This window comes from Abrus precatorius, unplaced genomic scaffold, assembly GCF_003935025.1.
Source record: "Abrus precatorius isolate BTA unplaced genomic scaffold, Abrus_2018 Scaffold6, whole genome shotgun sequence".
NCBI classification, from domain to species: Eukaryota; Viridiplantae; Streptophyta; class Magnoliopsida; order Fabales; family Fabaceae; genus Abrus; species Abrus precatorius.
The window spans coordinates 17,423,976-17,448,230 of NW_020874406.1; the positions used below are offsets into that span (position 1 = coordinate 17,423,976).

General features: G+C 31.1%; 5 protein-coding genes and 1 non-coding gene across 10 annotated transcripts; 5 read left to right on the forward strand and 1 right to left on the reverse strand.

The window, feature by feature from the left end:
• The first annotated feature begins 2,204 nt into the window (after positions 1-2,204).
• On the forward strand, positions 2,205-7,424 carry LOC113869022 (isoflavone reductase homolog TP7-like). The gene is made up of 5 exons (XM_027505113.1): positions 2,205-2,426; positions 2,517-2,651; positions 2,759-2,996; positions 3,090-3,293; positions 3,969-7,424. The coding sequence occupies exons 1-5, from the start codon at positions 2,244-2,246 to the stop codon at positions 4,133-4,135; spliced, it is 927 nt and encodes a 308-aa protein (XP_027360914.1). The 5' UTR covers positions 2,205-2,243; the 3' UTR covers positions 4,136-7,424.
• LOC113870293 lies at positions 5,605-8,996 on the forward strand. The gene is made up of 8 exons (XM_027506883.1): positions 5,605-6,792; positions 7,327-7,437; positions 7,684-7,861; positions 7,957-8,138; positions 8,262-8,398; positions 8,488-8,583; positions 8,726-8,795; positions 8,892-8,996. The coding sequence occupies exons 1-8, from the start codon at positions 5,605-5,607 to the stop codon at positions 8,994-8,996; spliced, it is 2,067 nt and encodes a 688-aa protein (XP_027362684.1).
• Positions 8,997-12,435: 3,439 nt separating this feature from the next.
• LOC113868775 (soluble inorganic pyrophosphatase PPA1-like) lies at positions 12,436-15,355 on the forward strand. Of its 4 annotated transcripts, none has more exons than XM_027504656.1 (9): positions 12,436-12,529; positions 12,881-13,017; positions 13,194-13,222; positions 13,510-13,575; positions 13,739-13,846; positions 13,948-14,013; positions 14,518-14,638; positions 14,846-14,927; positions 15,065-15,346. In XM_027504656.1, exons 2-9 carry the CDS (start codon positions 12,891-12,893, stop codon positions 15,105-15,107), a joined length of 642 nt encoding a protein of 213 aa, XP_027360457.1. In that variant the 5' UTR covers positions 12,436-12,529; positions 12,881-12,890; the 3' UTR covers positions 15,108-15,346. The 4 variants fall into 4 exon arrangements, 3 of the variants coding, with proteins under 3 accessions (XP_027360457.1, XP_027360458.1, XP_027360459.1); XM_027504657.1 differs by having other exon boundaries at positions 12,448-12,529; positions 12,825-13,017; positions 15,065-15,355; XR_003505423.1 differs by lacking the exon at positions 12,436-12,529 and adding an exon at positions 12,648-12,774 and having other exon boundaries at positions 14,518-14,927; positions 15,065-15,292.
• Positions 15,356-17,334: 1,979 nt separating this feature from the next.
• LOC113869244 (gamma carbonic anhydrase 1, mitochondrial-like) lies at positions 17,335-19,789 on the forward strand. Of its 2 annotated transcripts, XM_027505477.1 has the most exons (5): positions 17,335-17,588; positions 17,695-17,838; positions 18,590-18,715; positions 18,806-18,957; positions 19,194-19,789. In XM_027505477.1, the coding sequence occupies exons 1-5, from the start codon at positions 17,474-17,476 to the stop codon at positions 19,470-19,472; spliced, it is 816 nt and encodes a 271-aa protein (XP_027361278.1). In that variant the 5' UTR covers positions 17,335-17,473; the 3' UTR covers positions 19,473-19,789. The 2 variants fall into 2 exon arrangements, with proteins under 2 accessions (XP_027361278.1, XP_027361279.1); XM_027505478.1 differs by lacking the exon at positions 17,335-17,588 and having other exon boundaries at positions 17,704-17,818; positions 19,194-19,774.
• Positions 19,790-20,122: 333 nt separating this feature from the next.
• Positions 20,123-20,194, reverse strand: TRNAE-UUC. Its single transcript has one exon. It is a non-coding gene; the product is annotated as a tRNA-Glu (tRNA).
• Positions 20,195-22,835: 2,641 nt separating this feature from the next.
• On the forward strand, positions 22,836-23,298 carry LOC113869839. The gene has a single exon (XM_027506335.1). It carries the CDS (start codon positions 22,930-22,932, stop codon positions 23,296-23,298), a length of 369 nt encoding a protein of 122 aa, XP_027362136.1. The 5' UTR covers positions 22,836-22,929.
• Positions 23,299-24,255: the final 957 nt, after the last annotated feature.

The window sequence follows — 24,255 nt, forward strand, 5'->3', positions numbered from 1 at the left end:
GTTCCTAATTATACGTATGAAAATAATTTCTCAGGAGAGAAAAATATCTTTTTAATTATATATAACATTATTTAGTTTTGAAAGTAAATAAGAAAAATATAAATTAAAAAATAGTGACAAGAGAATGATACAATTTTAAATTAATATAAGATAAATATGAAAAAAATTAAAGATAAACGAAATTAAAATTTTCACTTCGCTTATTAAGTTAAAAGTAAAGAACATATTTTTTAAAATAAACAATTATATCGTAAAATATAATGTAATATAACTAGGCGAGCCCAAAGATATTTGTGATAAACTAAAAAAGAGTAGCTCGCTTCCAGCATTTTCTTGACACAAGTCCTTAGAAATAAAGAGTTAATTAGAGTTATATTGTGGTGTTTATTTAGCCACGATTTTTTTTATGTGTTTTCCGTACAATTTTCATATTTAAAATTTTATTTTTATTTAATAATTTGTGGTGATAACATAAATGTGATTTTTTTTAATTAAAAAACAATTCTAATATTATTTAAGAAAAACATATTATTTTAAATACTTTTTTTCTCTTTCAACTAATTGTATGAATCAAGATTGTTTTTTTCATTTATAGTCTTAACGCTTTCTTTTTCTTCTTTTTCACCCTAAACACATAAATTTTAAGATATCAAACTAGAAGATATGCTTTTGCTTTGGTTATTTGTTTTTCTTTAGACTTTTTAACTCCGTTAAATAGAAAAAAAGATTATAAGAAATATCTTCTTTTTCAAAGACACATCATTTCATTTGTCTCTTTTTGTCAAAAATATTTTATTAATTCCAAATTTGCTTCTTTAATTGAGAACTCAATCCCTCATTGACCGAAACTTATTGTTGCCATTGATTTTGTTTTTTTATTAAAACGTATCCATTATGCAAGCCCCTCAAAACTTATAAAAGCATTATTGAGCACCAAATTCAACATAGTTTGCAAAGGGAATAATATACAAGCGGAATTATGTTTAATTTCAATTAGATCCTAATCCATTATTTAAGATCTTTGAATGTTGTCAAAAATTAATACGTCAATTTCCATCTATTTTCACCTATAAAACTTAACATAGTTGATAAATAATTAAGTCACTTAAACATGTCAACAGAAATTTAATTATTTATCAATTGTTGATTGTGTGTATGGAGAATATTTGATCAAAAGTAATAAGATTTATTTTAATGTACAAAAAAATCACAAAATACCTCCTATTTTCAAAAGATACATAATCTCATTGATCTGTTTTGTCAACGATATTTTATTAAATTATGCAAATCACAATTGATTAAGAACCCATTCTCCCATTGACAGAGACATCTTAATAGCTGGTTACCGACCTCTAAATAAACAAATACTGAATGCAACTGAAAATATGATAAAATATTAAATTTCTATGAAATTAATGATTTAATATTTCATCCAATCACCCTTATCAACTTAGCTTGACCTTAGAAAAGATAATTCATTGTACTATTTCACAGTATCTTATTTTAATGACAAATTTTCAGGTATGATTTGAGTAATAGGAAACTTTATATTCGTTTCACAATGGAAGAGGACAATACTGGGCTGTCGATCGGCCTCTGAATAGCATTTCACTAGGCCAAGCCCAATAGGGAAAAGTAGAGTGATGGGCCACTTGAAATAGCAAAAACACTTTTGATCTAGACAATGCTACCTTGAGCTTAGGCCTGCTCAAATCCGTTTCATGCTTGCGTATCCTAATTTATGTTCTACCGGTTATTTTGAGCCCAATTAATACACATTTTAAAACTTTTTTTATCAAACTAAATAATAGTTTTTTTCTCTTAATCATTTATTCAAAAGAGGTTTTTTTTTACTGAATATCTTTATCTAATATTAAAATTCTTTTATCATCATTATAAGTAATGAGACATTTGCAAATTTATATTAAATTATTTCATTTAAAAAAAATTCAAAATTGAAATTTTAAACTACAGTTTCTTAAATTTTAATAATTAATAAAATAATCTTCAGTATTTTTAAATAACTATAATTCATACTTTATCTATATTTAAAGATATTCATAGCACAACCACACATCATTACTGATTAGGATTTGAATTCTAAACTGGTTTCACCTTTTCCTTCATTAATTCAGGTTCCGTAAGGCTCCGCATCATGGAACAGTCCTATAAATGCCACAACTTCTTCACTTCATCCTACAAACACATTGCTTTCTTTAATTTGCATTTTGAAGTTTGGTTCCATGGCAGAGAAAAGCAAAATCCTAGTCCTGGGAGGAACAGGATACATTGGAAAATTCATAGTTGAGGCAAGCACAAAAGCTGGACATCCCACGATTGTCTTAGTCAGGGAAAGCACCGTTTTTCATCCTAAGAAATTACAGCTTATAGAGAGCTTCATAAGTTCCGGAGTCACTGTGCTCTATGTTAGTATCTTTCAATAACAACTTCAATTAATTAGAATATAGTTCAAACCCACTATTCTAACTTGTCTTTCCCGCTCTATGATTTTATAGGGTGACATAACTGATCATGAAAGCCTCGTTAAGACAATAAAGCAAGTTGATGTTGTAATCTCTACTGTTGGTGGAGCACAAATAGATGACCAAATGAAGATCATAGCCGCAATAAAAGAAGCTGGAAACATCAAGGTGCATAAATAAGCTTTATTATTTATTTAATTATTATTAATTGGTCTTCTTATGTTGAGACAAAATGGTTGAATATGAGATATAAGTGGTGACCCTTTTGTTATTAGAGGTTTCTCCCCTCAGAATTTGGGTTAGATGTGGACCATCACAGTGCAATAGAGCCAGCAGCTAGCTCTTTTGAGAAAAAGGTGAAAATTCGGAGGGCAATTGAAGCTGAAGGTATACCTTATACTTACATATGTTCCTATGCCCTTGCTGGATATTTCCTACCTACGATGGGACAACAAAATGCCACAGCTCCTCCCCGGGATAAGGTAGTCATTCTAGGAGATGGAAATGTCAAAGGTAACATTAACATATATAATTTTTTTTGGTAGATATAGTATGATGGATAGAATAGGCATATGCAATTCAATTGTCTCAATTTCCTTGTTTCAGGAGTTTATATTACGGAGGAGGATGTTGGGGTTTATACCATTAAAGCAGTGGACGACCCAAGAACCTTGAGGAAAACTTTGCTCATAAAACCCCCTGCCAATGTTTTGACCTTCGACGAACTCATCTCCTTGTGGGAGAACAAGATTAAGAACACCCTCCAGAAAATTTATGTTCCAGAGGATCAAATTCTTAAGAATATCCAGGGTTAGTGAGAGATAACTCCTTTCAGACTGTTCTAGTTTCATAAATTCAACCTATGAGCAACTTTAGTCTCTTTCATTTTGTTAATGATTTATACACTTTGCACAAATGACGTTAGAGAGAGAGAGTAGTTCATTTCATAGGTAAACACGTAGCATAACGTTAAATCTAAATACTTCAAGGCGAAATGTTTTTTGAACCACTAAAATAGTGTACTTATTTATTATAAATAAAAAATATTTTCAAAATACGTAAATAAAAAAATTAATATATAATCTTGCATATAGTGTGAATTTTAAATAATTCAAATACTAAATATCTACTTAATATATTCTCACGTCTCTATTTTTTTCACACTTCTTTTGCTTGACGTAATATAACATCAACAGCCACATTTTTTACCAAGACTTGTACGACGTGTTAGTTACACTCATTGCTTAGCTGCTTAAGAAACTATTTTGTATCCGTCATTAGTATTATAAAACAATGTTTACATTTATATTTGACATCAAACGAATTGGAGTGTAGTATGACGTTGGAGTCGTGTCCAAATTTGAAACATTCTTAGTTCAACACCCCATATGATAGTAATTTTCATACTGAGATATGAGTATTTTGTGTTACACCAATTTAGTGAAATTATTTTATTTATGGTGATTTTTTTTTACTTTTTGGCAGAGTCTCCTTTCCCTCAGAGTCTCTTGTTAGCATTTTCCCACTCGATGCTGGTAAAGGGAGACTGCACAAAGTACGACCTTGACCCTTCTTCTGCCGTGGAGGCTTCTGAACTTTATCCTGAGGTGAAATACACCACCATTGACAACTACCTGGACCAGTTTGTGTGAAGTCTCGCTAAAGAATGCGTTGTATGAAATTATATAAAGTGCTAGTAGCTCAACCCAAATCAATAAAAACAACAGCTTCTTTTGTGTGTAATTGGCTTAGCTGTTCTTTTTGTTAGTCACTTGGCCTTTGTTTTCATCAAAATAATCCCTTCGTGTTGTATTTTAGTGTGTATAGTATGTATTGCTGTTTACTTACATGTAAAGAATTAAGTTCTTCTAAGTATTGAAGTTGTATAACAAATTGTTCAATATTTTTCATTGTGATACAAAATTTGTCGTGCAGTTACAAACAATTATTAAATGAAGACCCCGGAATGGATAGACAATCTACATAATGATATTTTCTTTACGCTTTATGAAAGAGAACGAAATTTTTAGCAATTTCCTTGCCTAAACTGACTGTACGACGAAGCAACTTAACCGATATATTATAGTAAATAACTTGATACTACAGTTTTGCATCCTCGAAGCTGAATTTACGTCGTAATTTCTCATGCAAGTTTTGGTGCTTCCCGTATCATGCCAGTGAATTTCATGGAATATGAGATACTTGTGGAAAGAGAAGTGTCATTCCTGCATCATTATTCTAGATCAAATTAACAAGGATGAAAACACCATTTTGTTGTCTTACATATTTTTTAAAACATAAAACAAAGTATAAAGACTCAGAACATTATTGTAATTATTGCTGAAGCCTAAAGCATAAATTGTTATTATCTAACCAAACTCCACGTTACTTTCGAATACACTTTTGCTCCCTTGCCCTCATTACCACAATATTTTGATGGGAAAACGTGACCTCCTACAACTGCATGGTCGGAAACAAGGTTGTGGGCATAAATTCTTTATGTAATGTGAACAAAAAAGAATGTTAAAATTAAAGCATGATCAACTAATCTAATGCTAAGCTAGTTGGTGAATTAAACTATGCTTATTTCTGGAAGGCTTGACGAAGATAGAGCGTTGATAACAAGATGGGTAACTTCGTCACCGAAAGCTGGCACCTGACAAGATGATTCGAAATACCTGTGCAATCTGCAATATCCCAAAGCCAGAGAGAAAAGGACAAAAACGACATGCTCGTGCAGATATGTGAATGGGCTAAGATACACATTTTTTTCATCTATCCACACGTAAGCATGTTGTCAATATCGTCACAAATGAGTCTCATTTCGAAACCATCGCACTTGTGTTCCCAATTTTTCTTATTATTTTTATTTTTATTTTATTTGCATGATACCCTTTTCTGGCATTGTCACAAAGTAACAAACTCGTCTTTTCCTCTCTGTCACTATATCATTACAAGATAGCATCACAAAGTAATTAACCAACCCACTCTCAGTTTCTAAAGTTAAGAGTCACCACACCAGTTTCATTAGTTGCTGTTTGAGTTTAATCAATCTCAAAACCACTGTCTCAATCTTTGGTGTTTGGCTGCAAAGTAAATCATTAACCAACCTTAGTTTTACATGGAGCAGTCATCCCCAGATAACCGATTTTCTCATACTCCAAATTCTACATTCTCAACCAAGAAAGGAAGGAGTGGTTATGAACCATCAGACACAGAGACCGAGTGGCAAGAGATTCCACGGCACGAACGAGAAAGAAGGAACTTAATTTTAGGTCCTGAAGAAACAAAAGCTTTGACTCTAATGAACAAAACCCCCATGGCACTACACAGGAGGTACTCTACAAGGTTTGAAACTGAAGTCTCAATCTCATCATCCTCAACAGCTTCAGTTTCCCGAAGAAAACACCATAGCAAATCACCCTATAAGCTGCGCGTAGCAGGTGATGATGCTGCTTCATCATCATCCATAACCGTGTCTCCTTTCAGCAGAAGCCACGAGCAAAGAACACCCTCTAGAGAGAACAGAAAAGTGGTTGAGGCAACCGAGAAGCCACACTACAAAAGAGCAGTGACTGCTCCAAGGTTGAGGGAGCACGAGAGCAATCATGGAGGGAAAACCAATGACATGGTTGTCAAACAAAGGGAAGCTTTCAAAGCAACTTCAGTTGGAGAAATCAACGAAATGATAGGCCAGGTGAAATTATATGAGAATCTCACTAGTGATTATTCATCGGTGCTAGAAAGCACAGATTCGATTCAACCAGGTGATCTTTTCTTTTCCCGCGAATGCAATGCCTTTCAAGGGAAGAATTCTTCATTGCCAAAAAGCATTCAACAATGTGGTCATTTTAGTCCAAGGCCATTGGTGACCCCCGTGAGAGCTCCCTCTGAAAATAGAGAAAATGGTGATCTTAACCTCAATATGAATATCCGAGGAACATCGTCCAATAATGTCTTGTCTCGATCAACCACTACAAGTTCTGCTGCTACAAGCAGAAAGGGTAGTGGCACTGGGAAGCCAAGTAGCGTGACAAGCGATGGTAGTGTAAAGACAACTGCAAGCATGCAGAGATTCACATCCAATCGAAAGAAGAACCAGAAAGATGCATGGTTTTCTTGTATGAGAACAGGAAACTGTAGAACGACAAGAAAATCGCCTGAACGTCGACCAATTGATGAAGCTTCTTTCATTGGAAGGGCATCAGTGGTGGAAAACCTCCCACAATTCTGGGCAGATAAACACCAACCTGCTTCACTTAATGGCTTCATTTGCAACAAACAAGAAGCTCAACTTCTCAAGGAATTGGTATATATTTTTATAAATACTGTCATATGATCCCCATTCTATCCCATAAGTTGTTTACTTCCCACTTTATTTTACAAATTTATTCAATTCCCTTTTCTTTTTAGGACATCTTAGGGCCAGTTTGGATTAAATCTTAATATAATTGATATTAAGAGTATTGGTTTGTGTTTAGAGTATAATATTTTGAAATTGAATTAAGAAGAAACGATTTTGTTTAGACAGTAAAGTAAAATTGCTTTTTTTCTTTTTGTAGTATAAATAAGATGCAACGTGTGTTCGAAAATATGTTCGATAAATCTGTAAACGTAAAGTCAATATAGTATTAAAATAAACATGAATTTATGACCATTTAAACATCAGTTTCAACACATTTACAATTTGTGAGTTTTGCATGTTAAGGTAATTTTACCCAATAAAAAGATTAAAAAGTTTTCTTTTTAGTGGCCTTGGAAAATATAAAGCAAATGGACACGTACTATTCTTATTCTTACTTATAATTGTATGGTTTTTGGCTCAACCTACTTTGTTTTTCAGGTGTCTCGGGGGTCTTGTCCTCATATTCTGCTCAAAGGACCCTCCGGTGCCGGGAAAAGACAACTAGCAATGGCCCTTCTTCGAGAGATATACGGTGATGCATGCTGTAATGTATGCTTCTTCTCGTGATTTTCCTTCTCGATATGTTTTATATTCCTAAGCTGACTTTATCAGACCTTTTTGCAGATGTCGCATGATTTAAGACATTTCCCTATTCAGGTAGAGATTTCTAATTTTCTTACCACAAGGTTTTGTTTGGCACATGATGAGTAAAAAAAGTTGATTATTATTATTTCAAAGAATTGCATCTCCAATTAATTGCAGAGCTCAGAGTAACAGTATTTATTACATTGACAGGACAAAAGGCTTATGAAAGTATCTGTTCCAATAACATCCAGTTCTCATCACATGGAGCTCGATGTAAATTCAGATCCAAATGCTAAATATGCTTTAATGGGATTAATCAAAGAAATTAGCAATATATATGCTATTGCCCCCGAAGTCAGCAATATTAATTTCAAGTCAGATTATAAAGGTTAGTGATAGTAGCTTAAATGCTTGCTTACTTCTTTAACAGATTTATCCCTTAATGTGAACCCAGGTAACGTGATTGGGTTCTCTTGATTTCAGTAATAGTTCTTTATGAGGTCCACAAAGCAGTAGATAACATTCAGCACATTATCAAATGGACCATAGACCGCTATTCAGATATATGCAAATTAGTACTCTGCCTTGAAGATGATGCATGCATCATTGAACCTGTGAAAAATCGGTTCAAAGTTATCAAAGTTGAGGCTCCTCAAACTCTTGAAGTAAGCAAAAAATATTTAGAAAAAGTAAACATCAATGTTTGATCTTATAACTTCTAGGAAGTAATTAACTTACTGTCAAAAAATACCAAAGTAATTAACTCACATGAACCTACAACTTTTCAGATTGTTGAGGTCCTTATTCAGATAGCAAAGAATGAGGAAATTGATCTACCCATGAATTTTGCTGCGAAGATTGCTACAAAGTCTAAGCAGAACCTCAGACAAGCTATCATGGCTCTTGAAGCATGCAAAGCTCACAAGTAAAAACTTTTGACTGAAGAAAAAATATTTATTTAACAGTTCTAGAAATATTTGTCTACAAAGACTAACCGGAGCACTATGATGTCAGCTATCCATTTTCAGAAGAACAACCAATTTCAATTGGATGGGAGGAGATCGTAATAGAAGTTGCTGCAGAAATCGTAGCTGATCCCTCATTTTCACGGCAAGAAATTTCTCTTTCCATCTTATTTTTTTTTGTACATTAGAGAGAATTAGAAGCATAGAACATATTTTCCTAGCTTTTTATAACTTCATAATTGTCAATCAGATTATGTATGAAGTTTTAATTTTTATGGTTTTATCAGATTACTCTCAATACGAGGGAAATTTCAAATGCTTCTCCTGGATTTTGTCCACCCAAAACTGATTCTCCAGGTAATGATTAGTACTTTTATCAGAAGAACCCGTGAATAATTTGTTCAGCTTACCAAAATTACTGTTACGTAATGGACATTATGATCAAACATGTAGAAACTCGTGGAACAGCTCCTAAAAAGAATTGAGGCCAACTTAAAAAGGGAACTATACTATTGGCATGCTTATTATGTGAGTTTCTCTTTCCATAAATTGCCTTAAGGATGGTAAATTATTAAAGAACTCGGAGCATTTCTATGATACCAATTCTGTGCTCCTTCCCCCTTTTCCCTCTATAATTCTAGACAACCTCCTCCACCCCATATTTTATGAGTGTGTTTTTTAAGTAAATTGGTAACCAAAGGCTACAATGAACAGGACAGAAGACTCCCACCAGGAACAACAGCTTTACTAAAATTAGAAGGTAAGGCACAATAATTACCCTTCTAATCCTGTTTAAACTAACCATATAGAATGCTTAGCAAAAATAACATAAAAATTAAGGAAAAGAGCTGGAGAATTGTATCTTAAAATGCATGACTTCTCTCTTTTTTTGGGTGTTAAATTATTATTGATTAATATGCTCTTCTCTGCAGAATTTGTGGCCAAGTTCATGAGCATGTGCAGAAAAAGCTCCGGTGGCCGGCAATATGTGTAGCTTAACATGAATGTCACTAAAGGATGAATCTTTAAGTTTTTACTCGAGACGCAGTTAAGAATGTCAATTTCATGTGATGTGAGCAACATTGGCGAATGATTTGGTGCAAGAACGTTAACGTTATTCCATAGCCCGTCAAAAGGATATTAGTTTAGTACGTGGAGATCTCAAAAGAACAGAATCATAATACTATATAACAATTTCTCACGACAGTACATTTTTTCTTAATGTAAGTATTGTTGCGACTTGTGAGAAACATGTGAAAATAGCATTACTCAAAGGAAAAGACTTATATCAGTTTCTGCTTCTTTTCTTATTTTGTGAACTAATTATCTACATTTTGTGCTGCTAAAATGTGTAACTTACGTTAGGCATCTTCCTTTCTAAAATGCATGCACAAAATATTTACTACGTTGAATGGAGGTTCTTGCGTTAGTTGCTTCTGTAAAAATAATTGGTGCTGTTATCTTTCTTTACGCATTAGAATCAAATTCTAAAATTAGAAATTGATGGGTACACAGTCAGAACGGACTCAAAATATAATATTTAGAAAATTGAATTTTTATTCTTTCTATCTTATCATAATTTTTCTTTCCCACAATTAACAATTTTGTGTTGTTCTATACTTATCAATTAGTTTTTTTAATATTTTTAATTACAGTAGTTAACTTGTTTTTAACAAATAAATAAAAAATACATAAGTAAAAAACTATCTTAATTTCTGACATATAACATGATCAATTAATGTATAAAATGTAAATTGCAAAAAATTGCAACAACCATCTCAATTGCTTTATATGCCTAAATTTTAACAGTAAATAGGTTATATTTCTAACATATAACATGCTTAGAATGCAAACTTGCCTCAATGCTTGGAGGATTTTGATTTTCAATTTACAACATGATTTGATAACAGGTAAATATGTAAAAAGAAAAAAACTAATTGCCATGAATTTCATAAATTCATAAAATTATAAATTTTTAATTAAAAAATCTAAAATATTATATAATTGTACTTCAAGAAGAAAAATGAATAATTATAAATATAACGATTAACACGTAATTTGAGACTGATTTATAGATATATTATTTTATATTTTTTATGCGTGTATAAGAATATCTTTCAAATAAAAGTTTAAAAGTATTTTTTTAGTGCATAATTTTCGAAAACAAGTTTTACTTTCTTTTAACAATTTTTTCTACACATAGAATAAAACCTTATTTTGTATAGTAGTATTAAATAGATTAAACGTGCATTATTTGTAACACAGTTATAACTTTATTTTATTATTTCATTTGAAAGTATTTTATTAGTTGAACCAACTAAATAAATTCAAAATCTCAAATCAAATTTAAAAAACCTAATCATTTTTAGTTGGATAAAAATTTTGTAATTTAAAGTATGTTTGTTTTCTATTTTATAAACAGCTGAATATAAATTTATATTATATTTTATTTTTAAAAATTGAAAAATATTTTTAAAATAGAAAACAAACATGCATGTTTTAGAATTCAACAACTTGTTACTTGAATATATTAGTTCAAAAAAAAATATTCCCTCATTTTTCTTTTTTCTTTCTACTTATATGCATAATGTTGTATTTATTTTAGGTACTTATTACGATATTTAAGAACTTGAAAAAATATTTTATATTCTCTTTAAATTAATTTTTTTATTATCTTAAAATTAAAAAATATTAACATATTTTTTTTAATTAAATCACTAATTTCATTATTTATTAATATAGAATTAATAATAACAATTATTTCACGTGTATAAAAAGATAATAAATTCTCTCACTTAAACAAAATACAATAGATTTTATTTTTATTTTAACTAACAAATATTATTATTTGAAAAAATCAACTCAAACATCTTTGGTTCTTGTATACCCAAACTAGTATTATTTTGGTTAAAAGAGATAATTAATCAAACTAATTAACTTGAATTTTACTTTAATTTAAAAAATATAAATATATATCAAATTTAATATATCGAACCAGACCAACACATTTTTTATTAAATTATTTTAGTTTGTAATTGGCAAAAAAAAAATATAATTATAAAACTAAACTAATTTGAATTGGCTCAATTTTTGTTTCTTCCTGTAAAATCAAACAAGCTAACTTGTATACTTACACACTCTTAAGGTACATGTAAAGTGTGCAGATAACTAGTCATTATGAATAAAAAATAAAGATACCAACCCACATGACACCAAATCACCTGACATCACATGATTATATATATTGAATTATATTAAATTCATTTTTTTTAAATGACGTATAAAATGAAGTGCAAAAGTTGTTAATATAATTTTTTAATATTTTTTATTTACCCACCTTATCTAAATTCGAGAAAAAAAATAACTAAAAACTTCAAAATTCTTTTATTTAAAGTTTCACACAACTACAATTTCTATGACTAACTTAAGATTAAGATAAAATAACCCTAAGGAGAAAATTTGTTAGCTCCATAATCTTAGTACTTTATTAATAAAAATTTTAGTATTAAATAATAAACTTTCCTAGTTAATGAATTGAACTCTTTAAACAAAATATAAAATCAATGTCACTTGATAAAATTTATTTCTATTTCACCTTGTAACAAAAAAAACAAGTTACAAATATATTATTAATATTTTAAAATAAAATTAAGAATATATATATATATATATATATATATCCAGAAGTTTAATTAAATTCCTACTTAATTTAAAATTAATTTAAAGTTATTCAATATTATTTAAATACATACACAAATTAATTTAAATATATTTTATTAAAAAAAAAAACCTTATTCATTGAACCTACCGCGTTACTTTATCAGCAGTCGGAGACTGAGAGGAACATAAGCAGTCAGCGCAGAGGAAATTATCGTTAGTTACTTATAGTGCGAGTCACGGACTGACATGTGACGTTGTCCGAATCCGAATATTCCGTTTACTCACTCCGTCCAGAGCCGTCTGATCAAATCCCCATCCACTTAATCAGACGACACACATTCACTCAACGACTGAGCGCTGAGCTGAGCGATACCCGTCTTAAGCTTCTCTTCTCTCTCTCTCTCTCTCTCTCTCTCTCTCTCATACACACTGTAAGTCCTTTAACCCTTTCCACGACTGTTACGCTGCTTCTTTTTCCTTTTTCTCCTTTTGTTTCTCGATCTAATGTGTCGTTGCGATTTTTCAATTATGCTATTTTTAAGCTCCTCACGCTTCTTTTTTACTTATCCCGTGATTGTCAATTTCGTTCTTAATTCCTCAACAATTACGTATGTGACTGTATACTTCGAACAAACAGATTCATGGTCTTTTGGAATAAACCTTTTATGAAACTGAGGTGGATTCTTCTAATTATTATTTTGATTGCGAGGGATCATAATGATTTAGATTGATAGTTTCCTGTTTTGTGTGTGTGATTGTGATAGTTTTTTATGCTTATGTAGGTAAGTCAATATGGCTAACCATGAAGAATCAAGTGCATGGAATTCGGGTTTACCTCACCCTAAGCTCAATGAAAGAATACTTTCTTCTCTGTCACGGAGAACTGTTGCTGCTCACCCCTGGCACGACTTAGAGATTGGTACAATAACTTTATGGATTTTGTTTATGTCACTCCTCAATGAAAAATAAATTATTTTGCTTCCAGAATGTCTCTCTAGTCTTAATAACACATCTTCCACTGAAGTCTATGACTATTATAAGGTAAGGATGTAACAATATTTGACTGAAAACTCTTAAATGATGCTGTACATGCAGGGCCAGGAGCTCCATCTGTTTTCAACTGTGTAAGTTTTTGCTGTTTCGTAAGAGAAAACCTTATTTCTGTCAATCTGTTAAATATTTAATCTTTGTACTTGTAGTGGGTGCAGATAAAAAATTACTTTAGCTTTAACAAGGATTTGATGCTAATGGAATCCTCATTTTATGGCGTGAGATGAGGAGTACTTAAATAAAGCCATCTCACAAGCATTCTGGAACTTCAAATCTTACATTTTTCCAACATAGATTAATTCATCGAACTATTGTTTCCTAACAAAATTTTCTTAGAGAAATAAATGGATTTCCATGGCAGGTGGTTGAAATTGGAAAAGGCAGTAAGGTTAAGTATGAGCTGGACAAGGCAAGTGGACTTATAAAGGTGTGGTTCCCAGTTTTTTAGTTACATTCACCTTCTTTTATTCCATATGCTTGATACATTATCAAAATATGAAGGACTTTCGTATTCTCATTTATTATTTCCATATGCTTGGTACATGTCTGTAGCCTAACTGGGTAACTAACGCATGAGCTGAATAACTTAGGTTGATCGTGTTCTTTACTCATCAGTTGTCTACCCACACAACTACGGTTTCATCCCAAGAACCATTTGTGAAGACAGTGATCCTATGGACGTTCTGATTCTGATGCAGGTAGCAATGCTTAAAAATATTTGTTCATGGTACTGAACAGAAGTGTCTGTTTTCAGCCTGAATTTCAACTGTATTAAAATTGGAACTTTTGTTTTGAGAAGGAACCTGTGCTGCCTGGTTCCTTCCTTCGTGCTCGTGCTATTGGACTAATGCCCATGATTGACCAGGTAAAAGTTGCCTCTTCCTTGTCTTGTGTCTTTCATTCTGATTGGGACAATGAAAGAGAACCATGTGAGGGTCTATTATGGAAAAAAAATGGCTACCCAGTAAGCCTTTTTAATTATTTAGCTAATTAGTTAATTGCTGTTAGTGCTAGTGTATCAAATATCAAGTCGATTGAAATGACAAAAACATTGCCCCTTTTTGTATTTGATATGTCATGGTGAAATTTATTAACCTTTCTATCCTTAGCGCAATTTTAGCTTGGAGAGTGTTATGATTGAAATGAAGGTTCGTTTCTTTGGACAAACGAAATAAAATTGAAATGTTCAAGGAAAACTGTTAAATGTATGTCCCAACACCATTAGAGGGATCTGACTGTGACTTCAGCCCCCTTTTACCCTTCATTATTCACTTGCCTCTCAACATTGTACAATTTAAATAATTTTGTCTCAAACAAAAGTAGAAATTTGGAGATAAATTATAAATATTTATAATGAATTTTGGTACAGGGTGAGAAGGATGACAAGATCATAGCGGTTTGTGCTGATGACCCTGAGTTCCGCCACTACACAGACATTAAGGAGCTTCCTCCACATAGGCTAGCCGAAATCAGAAGATTCTTTGAGGAATGTATCCTGTTATTTGCCCTTAAAGACATGCATACCGTACATAGTTATTGTCTTATTGACTACTATTCACGTTGATGATTAGTTTTTTGCGTGTCAAAAGTTTAGTCTCCCATATCTTTCAATAATCTGTTAAATCACTTTCTTCTATCAATGCTATCGATGCCACATCCCCTGGTTTGCTGCATGCATCCTTAGCTTGCCACACTAGACAAGAAGAATGAGAACAAAAAAGTTGATGTTGAAGACTTTCTACCACCCGAATCTGCCGTTGATGCCATCAAGTACTCCATGTGAGCTATTTTCCTTCACCGTGACTCAAATTTGTGCCTAATTTTGGATTTGGGTACTAATTTTGAATGATTTTACTTTTTCCCTTGGGGATTGAATGCTTGTTCTATTTTTCTGGGATGGGTGTTTCCTTTTGCAGGGACCTGTATGCTGCTTACATAGTTGAGAGCTTAAGGCAGTGACTTCTTGAGAAGCAAAATAGCCAATTGCAGTGATTTCTAATGAATTTTGTAAATGTGAATGAAACTCCATAAACATTCTGATTTCCGTGTCATTGTGTTATGGCACTTGTGCCACTCGGCTCCTGGTTACAGCCACCAGTGTCTGAATCTTCTGATTTAAGATACGGTTATGCTGCCACTGAATAATGAACTTGAAAGCCTGAAACTGTCGAAGTAAGACGTGAATGAATTTACAATTTAGCTAGTTCCTCAAAGTTTTACTAGTTCTAACTTAAATCTCGAGCTTGGTTTAGATTTTGATGAAATTAATTTTTAAAAATTAATCATAAGAAATTAATTTTTTTAAAAGTGATTTAAATTAAAATTATTTTGCAATGTGAATATGTGTTTATAAAATTTATTGGGTCTTATAAATAACGAGAAATTATATTTTTGTAACTAATTCTTTCAAGAAGTTAGCAAAGATGGGCGAGTTTATTTTAATGAGTTGAATCAAATGCATATTAAAGCATCTTCAATTTTTTAAGATTTAAAGAACAGGTTAAATTATTTTATAGGCTTTATAGTTTAATTAAACTTCTGAATAAGTGCTTATAATTTATTTTTGTAAGAAATTCTTACACTTTTTAATTTTAATGGTTTCTACCTCCTTATTTTTTATTCACATTTAGAAACCTATTTAAAAATACATATGAATATAAAGTATAAGGATCTATTAAGTTGAAGTATTTGTTAAATAAATCATGATACATTGTTGTTTATTTAAGATGTGAAATAAGTTCTGTAATTTTAAAGACTTAATAGTTTTAATTGATATTAACCACTTAGAACCCCTTTAAAAAAAAGGACATCTTTTAAATACTATAAAATAATAAAAAATTATAAAGTAAATTGAAATGTATAATATGAAAAGGGTTAAATTGAAAATTTCTTACTTCAATTTATAGTTATTTAGTTTTACCAAACAAAATAAAAAAAGTAATTTAAATAATATATTTAATAATACTGTATAAAGTTATTAAAATTATATTTATGCTACTAAAGGATTTACAATAAATTAATTTAATACATATTATCGGCACAAAAACTTGTTTAATTTTTATGTAATTTTTTTAACTAGAGTTTTTCTTAAAATACTTTAATTATAATATTTTAAAGGATTTTGTTAACTTAAACCTTTAGGATTGAGTTTAAACATCTACAAATAAAAAAAATTTATAAAAAAAATATATAGTTATATTAAAAATATAATAAATATTTTTTAATAAAATTTACTATTATTAACTACTTATCTTTATTTCTAAGGATTAAGATTAATAAAAATCTATTTTTAAATACAAAACAAGTTAATTAAATCGATCCATCAGCACTTTCAACACCGATTTAAGAGTAAATTTGAATTTTCGTACTTTTTTAATAATATTTAAGTGAGGACTTAAGTTTACATTTTTAACAAAAAGAAAAAGAAGACAATTTTTGTCCAAAACCGTGAAACCTTTTTCAAGATGAATTGAACGCAAACGAAAATAACCTTGAAATTAAATTAGTTGATATAGTAATCTTTAAATTGCAATAAGCTAAATAAGGATGATCAAATAAAATAAAAGGTAAAAATATAAGCTCTCGTGTTTTGAATTTTGGTCACACAAAGATCCCTTGTATTTAGTGACTTATCTAGGATCAGTCACAGAGGTTAGAAGAAGAATTTGCAATTGTGAAATTGTATGAAATGTTTGTACTAAAAATGTAATAATTTATGGACATCGACATAGATTTTATTACAAGAAAAAAATACACTTAAAAAAAGATAATAAATTTAAAATTTTATTAATCTCAATTTTTAAAGTTGAGTTTAAATATTTATAAATAAAAAAATTTATAAAAAAAAAATATACGTATTAAAATTATAAAAATATAATAAATATTTATATTTTTTAATAAAATTTTATTATTATTAATAACTTATCTTAAAATTGAGTTTAACAAAATTTATAAATTTATTTTAAATTTATGGTAATGATTTTTTTATTTTTTTAAATTTTTTTTTATGATCTTTCAACTTTTTTTTTAATTAAAGTTTGAGATTATTATTATTATTATTATCAACTTAAACAAATACAAAATTCGAATATTGAATAATTTAAATATACTTTTGATGAAAAAAAAACAACGTTGCGTTGGTTTATACGAACGAGAGTAAATTGTAAAATGGGTTCCAAAAATTAGTGGTAATAAATGTAATTGAAGAGGGAACAAGCAGAATAGGTGGCGCCCGCGAGAGAGATAGCATTCGACTAAGTAGAGAGAAGAGAAGAGTAGATCGGTGCGGAGTGAGTGAGTGAGTGAGTGAGTGAGTGAGGTAGCAGATGGGAACGTTGGGAAGAGCTTTCTACGCCGTCGGATTCTGGATCCGCGAGACCGGCCAAGCCCTCGATCGCCTTGGCTCTCGCCTCCAAGGCAATTACCTCTTCCAAGAACAACGTACGTTCCCTTCTCCATTCCCAGTTTCTCAGTTAGGGTTTTATTTTATTTTATTTGAACCACCTGCTAATGCTAAATTGCTAATTATTATTTTGTTTGTTCCAAGTTTCTAGGCATCGACCTCTCATGAATGTATTTGACAAAGCTCCTTCCGTTCATAGGGATGCATTTGTGGCCCCTAGTGCCTCCCTCGTCGGTGATGTTCACGTTGGCAATGCTTCGTCCATTTGGTATGGATGTGTCCTCAGAGGTACCTTCACTAACCCTATTTTCATTTACCTGCGCTCTGTTTCGTTCATCTCAGATTAGGTTTGGCAGCTCAATACTGGCAATGTGAAGTTTAGGTTTAGAAATCAAATTATGTTTTAGGTGGAATGAAATGAGACTCAATTCACTTCAGGATTTTTTATCCATTTGCATACGCAACAAAGGATTTAAAATGGAAACCTTTTCTATTATTAGCTACCAAACATACCTTCAATCATAAATCATAAATCATAATGGTCAGAGACTCATCCTCTCGGGCACTGTCAATATTTGTATGACATATGGATCTAAAGACTAGAGAGTATGGCTAAGGCTTTAACAGAAATGTCAAACCCATGACTGAGGCTTCTAACGTGTGCTTTTTCCTTACAAAAATATAACTCTGATATATCTGCCTTCACGATATACTTACCTTTAATAATGGAGTTGGAAATTTATTTCATACTCAGTGACTCTACATATCCTCTTGATTGCTTCGGGTAACACAAGGAGGACCACCCTTTTGTGACTTATTTTCTTCACTTTCCATTGGTTCAGCTCCTTGCTTTTACATGGAATGTTAACTGTTGTATCTATCTTATTGCTATGCCTATGCCTGCACTCATAATAATTTTCCATGCATTTTGCACTCTTAATATATCAGGGGGTTGAGTTCTGATATTTCCCCTCTTTTTGATATTTATGCTTCTTTTTCTGTTTTCTATGGTCAACTAAATTATATTTTTCGCATGAAGGTGATGTTAACAGCATTATTATTGGATCTGGAACTAATATACAAGACAATTCTCTTGTTCATGTTGCTAAGTCGAATTTGACTGGAAAGGTGTTACCGACTATCATTGGAGATAATGTCACTGTAGGTGAGTGAAAGTGATGTATGATTGTTTTGTGAATGACTTTAGAATAGTATTGTGTGAACTTTATCTAAGGTTTTGACACTGTGATTCTAGGTCATAGTGCTGTGTTGCAAGGATGTACTGTTGAGGATGAGGCATTTATTGGCATGGGTGCAACATTGCTTGATGGTGTATATGTTGAGAAGCATGCCATGGTTGCTGCTGGAGCTCTTGTCAGGCAAAATACAAGAATCCCCTATGGAGAGGTTCGTATGAAACCTTTATTCTCTTTCAGAGAGAATGAGAATGTGCTTCATGCTGCTAGCTCTCTTGAAAATTGAAATTAAATGGAAGTTTGGATCTTATGAGTTATTGCAGTTACCATTGGAAATTGACATAACAATCAACCTATATTAAAATGAATAGTTCAAGAGGTCTTTTGCCTTATTTACATCAGGCATGGGGATTATCATGTAAACTGAGTGACTGCTTTTAATTGCAGGCTTGGGGAGGTAATCCGGCAAGGTTCTTGAGGAAGCTCACTGAAGATGAAATGACCTTCTTCTCACAATCTGCCTTAAATTACTCCAGTTTGGCTCAGGCTCATGCTGTTGAAAATGCGAAAAAACTTGATGAGACTGAATTTGTAAAAGTTCTTAACAAGAAATTTGCTCGTCGGGACGGGGAATATGATTCAGTGCTGGGTGTTGTTCGAGAAGCATCTCCAGAACTTAACGTTCCGGATAATGTTTTGCTAGACAAAGTTCCAAAGGCCTCTTAATTTTTGTTTTTTCATTTTTCCTTTTTTTTTTTAGCATCTTTTATGGGCAATTTTCTGGAGAGTGGATGCTTTTGTTTCCAATAAGTTTGGGAGCTCATACTGTTATCTCAAATATTAACATGCTGCACGTCTTGGCGTATGGCTTTACTTATCTCTGTACTCAATTAGAAACCTTACTTTTTGTTAGTAGATAATGACTACAGTGAAACAATTTGATAATGCTTCAGTCATCCAGGGATACATCTACAGTTTTATGGCACTGTAGTTGGACATGTATTTTAAAATAAAGATTATCAATTCATATACGCTGGTTGAACCTATTTTCGTGGATCGTGATATTTTTCCTTCGTCATAAACCTCTGTAGTCTTGTATCTTAGTTACCACGGTTCCGTTTACGGCCCTGGATAATGATATTTCATGAATTATGTTGTATTCCGTGATTGTTTGCCAACAAAACTTAAAATAGTAAAATACTATACCAAGTGTAATGGCCCCCCTCTGAAAATGTTTATCTTCTTTCAGCATAGGAGATTGCGTCTTTGTAAAATAGCATTATGATTCATTGTTTTATTGCAAGAAAAAATAAATTATAATGCATGATTTAGTGGTTGAACTTCTAAAAGTCAATTACTTTTTATAAACAAAACTTTTCCGTTGCCGGGAATCGAACCCGGGTCTCCTGGGTGAAAGCCAGATATCCTAACCGCTGGACGACAACGGAAATGTTGTAACCTACAGAAGTTTATAAACTCAAATTTGAATTTTAAAAGTATATGTATATGCAAATTTTATTTAACTAAATAAATAAGCTTGATTGAGCAAATAATGAGTCTTATTTACAAATAGACCATCTCATTTACCCCCGTGCCTGCAGACCATTTACTCGCATGAATAATAATTTTGATCTCTATATCTATTTATTGGATAACCTATACTCTTCTTTATGAACTAATAAAATATAAATATTATTTAAATATATCAAATAAGTTATATATATAGACAATAATTCATTTAAAATAAAAGAAAATAAGATGCCAAACTATAATAATAAATGTCAGAAGTTACAAGAAAAGAATTTATCTAAAATTTTAGTTTTAAGTATATAAATGCATTACAGTAAAGATATAAATATTATAATATTCTTTATATTCATCAAATTTTATAAATATTTACCTGTATTCAACTCAAATTTACTAAGAAATTTTTACATATTGTATCTATCATAAATATTTACGGATACTCAATACATGCGTATATAATTTATTCTACTCGTTCATTAGATAAGCCACTGGAGACTTCTATCATGGCGCATGACTCTTTGGTCTGTTTTTGCTTATCGAGTTTAAAATAGCTTGTAGTTAAGTCAACCTGGGAATTGACTACATATAACGTTTATGTGTGTCATCGTTTTAGATCGAGAAATAATTTTGAATAGTTGGATTAGTATTTTTTTTAAAAAAAAAATTGTAATTTCATTTCCTTCAGTTTCTTGAAACCACTGGAGATGGGCATTCAATAATTGTAACATAAGTATAACAATTCATTACTGAAAATATAACACGTATAATTATTGTTACACGTTGTGTTTTAATCAAAGTCACACTTATAAAACACCGCTTTATTAGATATGATAGGATAAGTTAACATAATATGTTAAATGCTTATTATTAGTTATCGGGTACGATTATTATATTGCATAAATTTATATATCAATCTCCCTTACGTATTGCCAAATAATGGATAACTTAACCTTGAGGGTACTATTATTACATTGCATAAACGATTTTCTTACAAGTAACTAAAAAAGTGAGGTGTTTCTATTTTTTATTCTTTTTTAATCAAGTTTGGTGAGAAAAAGTGAACAACATAACTATTGGTTGTGGGCTGAACGTGGTGTATTGTGCTTGCTCCAGTGAGATATTGAGATGGTAATACGTACAAAAGTTGATATCATAAAAATTTATATATTCCCATATTTTTTAATAAAAAATCTATATATATTTTTGTTAAAATTAAGCATGACGTATTTTTATATTATATTTTTTTATTAAATGAATTAAGGTTAGTTTTCTCTTTCTAAAATTAACCAGGAATACACATAAATACAAGATTAAATTGAATTTCAATACATAAATAATTAAAAAAAGTATACACAACTATTTTTTAAAAAAACAGTTACCGTTAGTATATAACAATCAACATCAATTTCAATTACCAAAATAACCCCTCCCAATATTTTCTTCCATTTATATATTTATTTTGGCTTTGGAAATGCATTTGACCCATGTACATTTATTAAAAATGTAAATATTAATGTCAAGTGCAAAAATAAATATAGCAGCAAGCAACATATTGAAAAATAGATTTTGTTAACCTTAGCTTTTAAGGTTGAGTATAAGCAGCTATTAATAATTAAATTTAATTAAAAAAATAAGTATTTATTATAATTTTATAACTTTAATACAATAATTGTGTATTTTTTCATACAAATTTTTTATTTATAAATGTTTAAATTTAATTCTAAACACTGAGATTAATAAAATATTTGAAAAATATAGAAGTCACCTGAGGGAAAAATGTCCAGGAATCATTTTTCAACCATTCCTTTTAATAATTTTTTTCTAGTGTTTGACCCAACAAAGTCGCTAATGTGTAACAGATAAAAAACCTTACATTACAGTCAAGAATGGGCACCCGTATTCAAAGTGATAGGGAGATTGTGCTTAAATTCTATCTATTTTTCATTCATTCAAGTCTGAAGCGCTCCTCGTAATCTTTTTTATGGTCTGAGAATACAATTGCAAAATGAAACTGTGTTTAACGTAAACTGGTAATAACTGTTTAGAATTTACACAAGGATGTCCTCTATAAAGCTGAGGATGTTTTCGATGAAAACGTTTTGTAACTTTCGTTTCCTTAATGAATATTTCTCTTATTTTAATTTCAGTCATACTGTGTTTGTCTACTTTCCTTGCAATTCGTTTGATTGTTCCAACGTTTCATGCACAAGCAATAAATATTTAATCAGACATGCAATTAGGGGGTACTTTGACTAATGAAATCAAGTTTGGCGTACCAAGAAAAACTAAGCTGTCATATTCACAATTTTCTTTTTAATTTATTTTGGTCCTATGTAGTTCATGACTTTCATTTTATTGTAGGTGGAATTTATTGGGACGGCATAAATAGTCAAATAAAATTGCATCACTGACTTTGTTGATGCATTCAAATTAACATTGAAACAAGAGAGCAAAACAATACATTATAAAACATAAATGAAGAAATAGCTACCAAAAAACTGACGTAGTCCATGAATATTTAAAGCCCTCTATCATGCTTAGTGCTACAAGTTATTTCTCATTCACAATTCTCACCCACCATTTTTCTTTCATCTATACATTCAATTCCTAATCCATCAATCAAAAAAATATTGTCTATCACACAACAAGATCCAACATGTTTAGATCCACGAGCACTCAGAGAGGCCCTACCAAGTATGAGAAATTAGATAAAGAAAATGGTGTCAATATTGAAACTTGGAATGAAGAGTTGAAGAGGAGCACAAGTTTACCCTCTCGGGCATCTAGTTCACCGACAAAAATGGATATTGATTCAACATTTGGAGACATCAATCTACAGAGAAACCCCACCAAAAAGGCCAATAGTAATTCTAAGGAGAAGAGTCATCCACTCTTCAGCTTCTTTGATCTTCGCCGGAAGAAGAAAACAACAGCTAAGCCTGAATTTGCAAGGTATCTTGAGTATGTGAAGGAAGGAGGCATGTGGGATTTGAATTCCAATAAACCTGTAATCTATTATAAATGATAGCTTGCTAAGGTTTCCTACTTAAATGCTAGTACTGTATTCTCTATGAATCAAAGTTTGATTCTCATATCAAATCACCTTCAGAAGATGTAGAGAATGATATAAGTGATTTTCTAATGGATCATTAATATGAATCAAATCCAGACATACATGTTCATTTACCTATTGCTTCCAATTGGCTTTGATGATATAAATTTATGTTCTAACGTTATTAGTTAAATTCTTAGACACTTACATAATTAAAAAGAGACTGTACAATATACTGCTAGCCTCATTTGTTGTGAAATGATTCCTTTCATTTAATTACAGATGATTCTTTAAACTCTTTAAATTCAGGTTTCAGAGTAATATGAAACGTAAAATTTCATCGAACACCGTTATCCATACGGTATTAGTTGGTATGATTGGGAAAAATTTTGTATAGATGAGAGAGAGACACCTACAATTATATATGTGAAATTCATGCCAAATATGAAATCAATTTTGATATTTTCACAACCAAAATTTTCATCTATTTTATACTTTTCTCAGTATATAACTCTTTTTCCTTATTCACCATCATCATGTACCGCTCTCTCTTTCTTCCATTTCTTCCTTCTCCCCCTGTGTATATACACCATTAGGAGTGTGAAACCATCTTTACCGATATGAAATTGGATGTGAATGTGGTAGCCCGAGAAAAATGTGTCTCTGCAACTAATGCAATGAGAAATTCTGCGTGCAGAGGCCACTATTCTTGACCAATGCCATCGTACAATCAAGCGAGGAATTTGACCACTATCAAGCTTTTATTGGTCGTGATTTCATAATAAATTCACAAACGTGACTTTTTCATATTTCAATTTTTGCATTCACCTTATTTCTCTGTTATTTCATATATATATATATATATATATATCACTCATCCTATTATTTATCACTTTATTATTTTTTCCTCTTTCTGTCACCCCAAGGTAT

Coding starts and splice junctions, on each gene's coding strand:
- LOC113869022 (XM_027505113.1), top strand. CDS start 2,244: ATGGCAGAGAAAAGCAAAATCCTAGTCCTGGGAGGAACAGGATACATT. Junction 2,652..2,758: donor AAGAAGCTGGAAACATCAAG/GTGCATAAATAA, acceptor TTTTGTTATTAG/AGGTTTCTCCCCTCAGAATT. Junction 3,294..3,968: donor AATTCTTAAGAATATCCAGG/GTTAGTGAGAGA, acceptor ACTTTTTGGCAG/AGTCTCCTTTCCCTCAGAGT.
- LOC113870293 (XM_027506883.1), top strand. CDS start 5,605: ATGGAGCAGTCATCCCCAGATAACCGATTTTCTCATACTCCAAATTCT. Junction 8,139..8,261: donor AGGCTCCTCAAACTCTTGAA/GTAAGCAAAAAA, acceptor ACAACTTTTCAG/ATTGTTGAGGTCCTTATTCA. Junction 8,796..8,891: donor ACCCAAAACTGATTCTCCAG/GTAATGATTAGT, acceptor TCAAACATGTAG/AAACTCGTGGAACAGCTCCT.
- LOC113869839 (XM_027506335.1), top strand. CDS start 22,930: ATGTTTAGATCCACGAGCACTCAGAGAGGCCCTACCAAGTATGAGAAA.
- LOC113869244 (XM_027505477.1), top strand. CDS start 17,474: ATGGGAACGTTGGGAAGAGCTTTCTACGCCGTCGGATTCTGGATCCGC. Junction 17,589..17,694: donor TTACCTCTTCCAAGAACAAC/GTACGTTCCCTT, acceptor GTTTGTTCCAAG/TTTCTAGGCATCGACCTCTC. Junction 17,839..18,589: donor GTATGGATGTGTCCTCAGAG/GTACCTTCACTA, acceptor TTTCGCATGAAG/GTGATGTTAACAGCATTATT.
- LOC113868775 (XM_027504656.1), top strand. CDS start 12,891: ATGGCTAACCATGAAGAATCAAGTGCATGGAATTCGGGTTTACCTCAC. Junction 13,018..13,193: donor CTGGCACGACTTAGAGATTG/GTACAATAACTT, acceptor CTGTACATGCAG/GGCCAGGAGCTCCATCTGTT. Junction 14,014..14,517: donor TAATGCCCATGATTGACCAG/GTAAAAGTTGCC, acceptor ATTTTGGTACAG/GGTGAGAAGGATGACAAGAT.